This window comes from Mus pahari, chromosome 3, assembly GCF_900095145.1.
Source record: "Mus pahari chromosome 3, PAHARI_EIJ_v1.1, whole genome shotgun sequence".
In the NCBI taxonomy this organism is placed as follows: domain Eukaryota; kingdom Metazoa; phylum Chordata; class Mammalia; order Rodentia; family Muridae; genus Mus; species Mus pahari.
The window spans coordinates 73,750,457-73,755,672 of record NC_034592.1 but is presented as its reverse complement, the minus strand read 5'-3'; the positions used below and the strand labels follow the sequence as shown (position 1 = coordinate 73,755,672).

The window sequence follows — 5,216 nt, the reverse complement described above, 5'->3', positions numbered from 1 at the left end:
TGTGGAAAGTGCTGTGAAGAAGGTATCAATTTCATCAGTTTTCTTAAAAATGATATTGAAATTGCAGACAGAGTGTGGGAATAACAATTTAATAATAAATAAGTGGAATATTTTTATGAGAAAGAAATATATTTGCTTAAAATAATCCATCACTTCATGTGGTAACACTAATTACTTTATCTTTTGTAGATAGTACACTCTATATGGTTTTCTTCTCACTCATGAACCATGCAGCTGAATATCAATGTGACAGAGTTCATTCTTCTTGGATTGACACAGGACCCCAGTAGGAAGAACATAGTGCTTGCCATTTTCCTGTTCTTTTATATGGGGACATTACTAGGTAATTTCCTTATCATTGTTACCATCAAGACAAGCCCGGCCCTTGGGAGTCCCATGTACTTCTTCCTGTTCTACTTATCCTTGTCTGACACCTGCTTCTCAACAACTGTAGCTCCAAGAACAATTGTGGATTCCCTGCTGAAAGAGGCCACTATCTCTTTCAATGAGTGCATAATCCAAGTCTTCACATTTCATTTATTTGGTTCCCTGGAGATCTTTATCCTCATCCTCATGGCTGTTGACCGCTATGTGGCCATCTGTAAGCCTCTGCACTATATGACCATCATGAATCGCCAGGTCTGTGGAATGCTGGTGGCCACAGTCTGTGTGGGATCCTGTATACATTCATTAGTACAGATATTTCTGGCCTTGAGTTTACCATTCTGTGGTCCCAATGAGATTGATCACTATTTCTGTGACTTGCAGCCACTGTTGAAACTTGCCTGTTCAGACACATATGTGATCAACCTTCTCCTAGTGTCCAACAGTGGAACCCTTTGTACAGTGAGTTTCCTCATGCTCATGGTCTCATATATCATTATTCTCTATTCTTTGAGGAATCACAGTGCTGAGGGGAGGAGAAAAGCTCTGTTCACTTGTGTCTCTCACATCATAGTAGTCATTTTGTTTTTTGTGCCCTGTATATTTATATACACACGTCCTGCCACCACCTTCCCTATGGACAAGATGATATCTGTGTTTTATACAATTTGTACACCCTTTCTAAACCCTCTGATTTACACACTGAGGAATGCAGAGGTGAAAAATGCCATGAGGAAGTTGTGGAGCAAAAAAATTTCAGATGGTATATAAGTACTCAATTTTTAAAATCAAGTTTAATAAAGAAAATGGTAGTTTTCGCCAACTTTTAAAATACCACTGTCTTAGGAAGTGAAGCTTTCTTTCTTCTAGACAATGGGCAAAACAAATGTATCCTTACATAATACATCAAAGTAGTCTTTTGCAAAATAAGATGTAGCAGGAAGATACAAATGTTTGTCTCAGTCACATTGTTTAAATATTTATTCCTATTAGGTCCATGTATATAGGTCTTATAACTTATATTTGGAACAATATTTACCTTTTTTCCCAGTTTATTTTATTCTTGATTTCTTTGTTTCTGATTGTGATTATTTTTCTTCAAGAGGTTACATTCAGGTCTTCTTCAATCAAATTAATAAACTAGATTCACAAATTTATATAAGTTTTGCTTCAAAGTGTAGTGTGAATATGGCTTATGCATTTGTGTGTATGGGTGTGTGCATATGTGACCATGCTCTTCCTGTTCGTATATTTCTTATTCTTAACAACTAACTGAAAAACATCTTTAAATATTGTTATTGTGATTGTTACTATGGCTAGACTACATGTGTGAATATCTTCTGTTTGTCTATCTATGTATCATCTATCTATCATCTATTTATCATCTCACATTTATCAATCATCTAATATACATCAAACATAATTTTTTATCAACATATAGATAAATATACACAAAACCACAAACACATACACACACAAAGATAGAGAGAGGGAGAGAGAGGGAGAAAGAGAGAGAGAGAAAGTGAGAGACAGAATGATAAAAAGAGAATTGTTCATGTATATGCATATAGTAGCTAATTTACCATTTAGTCTTGAGATTATGCTATCAGTCTCTCTCTCAATCTCTCTCTCTCTCTCTCTCTCTCTCTCTCTCTCTCTCTCTCTCTCTCTCTCTCTCTCTCTCCCTCCCTCCCTCCCTCCCTCTCTCTCTCATTGTCTCTCTGTCTGTCTGTCTGTCTGTCTGTCTGTCTGTCTGTCTCTCTCTCTCTCTCTGTGTATGTGTGTGTGTGTACATGCGCACGTGTGTGTGTGTGCATGTGCACATGTATGTGTGTGTGTGTGTGTGTGTGTGTGTGATCACTCGGATCCTCTAATAATATTAAAACAAGTAGTGTGAACTCACCCACTGGCAGAGTCCCTCTTAAGTTAGGAAGAATATGCCTTTGACTTTATTATAATTTAAATTTAAAAATCTGACACTTTGAACTTTGGGGACCATTGTACCATCTTGAAAAATATATATGCTGGGCAGTGGTGGCACACACCTTTAATCTCAGCACTTGGGAGGCAGAGGCATGTGGATTTTCTGAGTTTGAGGCCAGCCTTGTCTACAGAGTAGGTTCCAGGACAGCCAGGGATACACAGAGAAACCCTGTCTCAAAAAAAAAAAAAAAAAAAAAAAAAAAAAAACTAAAAAAAAAAAAGAAAAAGAACTATTATAATCAAGTGAGCAAGAAATTATAAAAGCTACAGAAACCATGCTTCTTTTAAAGTCAAAATTTTACCTACAAGCGATTGTTTTACCCATAATTTATGCAGAAAATTTCTTTGAAAATGAGTATTTTTGGATATGCCTTCTATATATTAAATTTTATTGATATGCTTCTACTTCTATTATATTATTCCTTTATAAAAGATATAACTATTGAAAAATCAAGAAACATAGTTTCTTTCATTTTATTTTGCCTTGTTTTAAAAATTGTGCAGCATAGGAAGTCTTCAATGTGTTGTAAGCCTCTGAAATTAGGAAAATGTAGAGCTGAAGATGACAGTTCTTTAAGTACAATTTGTTTATCTTTCTTGAACATGCAACATAGAAGACAATAAAGTTTTTGCTTCACATTTTAAGCTATGCCAGTGTTTTCTTCACAAGGTTGCCCTGTTCTTTTGAAGTAAAGAACACCCTATGGCAAAATAACCATATACATATACATATTTACACACAGTATGAACACATAATGACTGTGGTGATGGATGTCCTTATTTAATTGCTTTTAATACTCATTTTTCATACTATTTGCATATTTAACCTTGTATACACATCAAGTAAAACAATTTCATCAATACTACAAAAAAATTGGGGAAAAAAATAAAACAAGTGAAACTAACTTATTTTGCAGTGCTGGCTAATTATCATTTTCAGAACTCTAATAGGCGTTCCTTTCATTTCCTTTTTTTTCCAATTTTTTATTAGGCATTTTCTTCAGTTACATTTCTATTCCTTTCATTTCTACTTAGAATTTTGATAACTGGGCAGAATTTCTGGGTCCACTATGCATCGTAGCTGATGAAACAGGGACCAGATAGTGAGTAGGAGATCTTCCCGCCTTCAAACATGATATTTCTGATGCTCATTATCTATACCACTGTCTACTCTAAATGAAAAGTGGATTGAAAGTCCTTCAAGTATAGCCATCTTTTAAAATAAAAGATGCAATATTTAAACAAAAGGAACACATTTGCAAAATGACTTTCAAAATGACAAAGAACTTAGCAATTTCTTTTTCATTTCTAAATGATATAGACATGTACCTTATTTGAAGAAAATATCACCCAGGGTGAGGAAATGCAGGGCCAAAGACTCCAAACCCAGACACTATTTCTGATGCCAAGGAGTACTGGTAGACAGGAGCCTGGTATGGCTGCCCTCAGAGAGATTCTGCCATTGCCTGACTAAGACAGATGCAGATACTTACAACCAACCATTGGACTGAGCACAGGGACCCCAATGGAAGAGAACTAACTTGACCCCTCAGATCTCCCACGCACAAATCACGAACCAAAGAGTATACATGGGTGGGTCCACGGTTCCAGCTACATATGTAGCAGAGGACTGCCTTATCTCAGACATCAAGGGGATGGGGAGGTACTAGGTCCTGTGAAGGCTTGTTGCCTCAGTGAAGGGGGATGAGCTGACAGTGGGTGGGGGGAGCACCCTCTTAGAGGCAAGGGGTGGAGTTGGGAGGAGTGTTTGTAGAGGGGAGACTGGTGAAGGGGGACATAATTTGAAATACATATAAATAAAATAATAATAGGAAGAAATGGGAACTTTAGAAACAGAAGGAAAGTATTGGAAAGGAGGTGCAAAACTCTAGTAAACTTTTACATTTCATTTACATGGAAATAAATGAATCTTTGGTAGAATTATCTGATTCAGGAGGGTAAAGAAAAGCAGATGAGATGAGGTCTCAGTTTTTGAGGCTGTCCTGGTATTTGCTATATAACTGAGGCTGACTAAAAAAATCCCATAACTCATCCTATATATATATATATATATGTAGAAATAGATAATTAAATTTTGACAAAATACAATAAAACAATGGTAAATACACTTTTTTTTTTTTACCAACTAAGTCTCATGTTGCAGATCCCAGTGATGGGAAGTTTTATACTCCGAAATTTATGTCCAAAATGAGGATGGGACAAATGGAGCGATATAAATGAAAAGTGGTATCTTACAGTATAGTCAATCAAATCTTCTAATAGTTGGAGTAAAAGAACTGAGCAATAAAGAGTGGAAATAGTATTTACAAAACCAAATAATGGAAAGTAATCTTTCGCCATCTAAATGTGTTATTTTTACAGTCTTTGACAGTTGCACCCCTATTTTTAAACATATGATGCTTAATACTCTCTTTGTTTTCTAAAATCATGTTAAAAAGACATTTGCTTGGATATGGTGCTTTGCATGTGTATGATTTCATACACATGTAGGATATACCAACATTGAGACCTTACTAGGTAAATAACATATTTCTAAATGATAGAAACAGTCTTAAGTATATCAGTAGCATGATCTCATTTAAAAATAATTAAGTTGAAAGAGGATACAGTAATCATTTTTATATAAGCATTCTTATGAGTAATTGAATTTCTTTGCCATTCAAATTTTTGAAAATTACTGAAACATAAACTATTGTTATATTGTCATGATTATTATATCTTACTTCTGTGTAATACATTGCCCCATTATTTTTCTTCTGAATCCTCTATTGTTGCTGTTATTGCTTCTCTGAACAATGGCATTAGTCAAGACTAAAGAAATTTTTCCA

At 35.2% G+C, this 5,216-nt stretch overlaps 1 protein-coding gene across 1 annotated transcript; it reads left to right on the top strand.

The window, feature by feature from the left end:
- Window positions 1–228: 228 nt before the first annotated feature.
- Window positions 229–1,155, top strand: LOC110319091 (olfactory receptor 4C16-like). The gene has a single exon (XM_021194514.1). The coding sequence runs from the start codon at window positions 229–231 to the stop codon at window positions 1,153–1,155; it is 927 nt and encodes a 308-aa protein (XP_021050173.1).
- The last annotated feature ends 4,061 nt before the right edge of the window (window positions 1,156–5,216 follow it).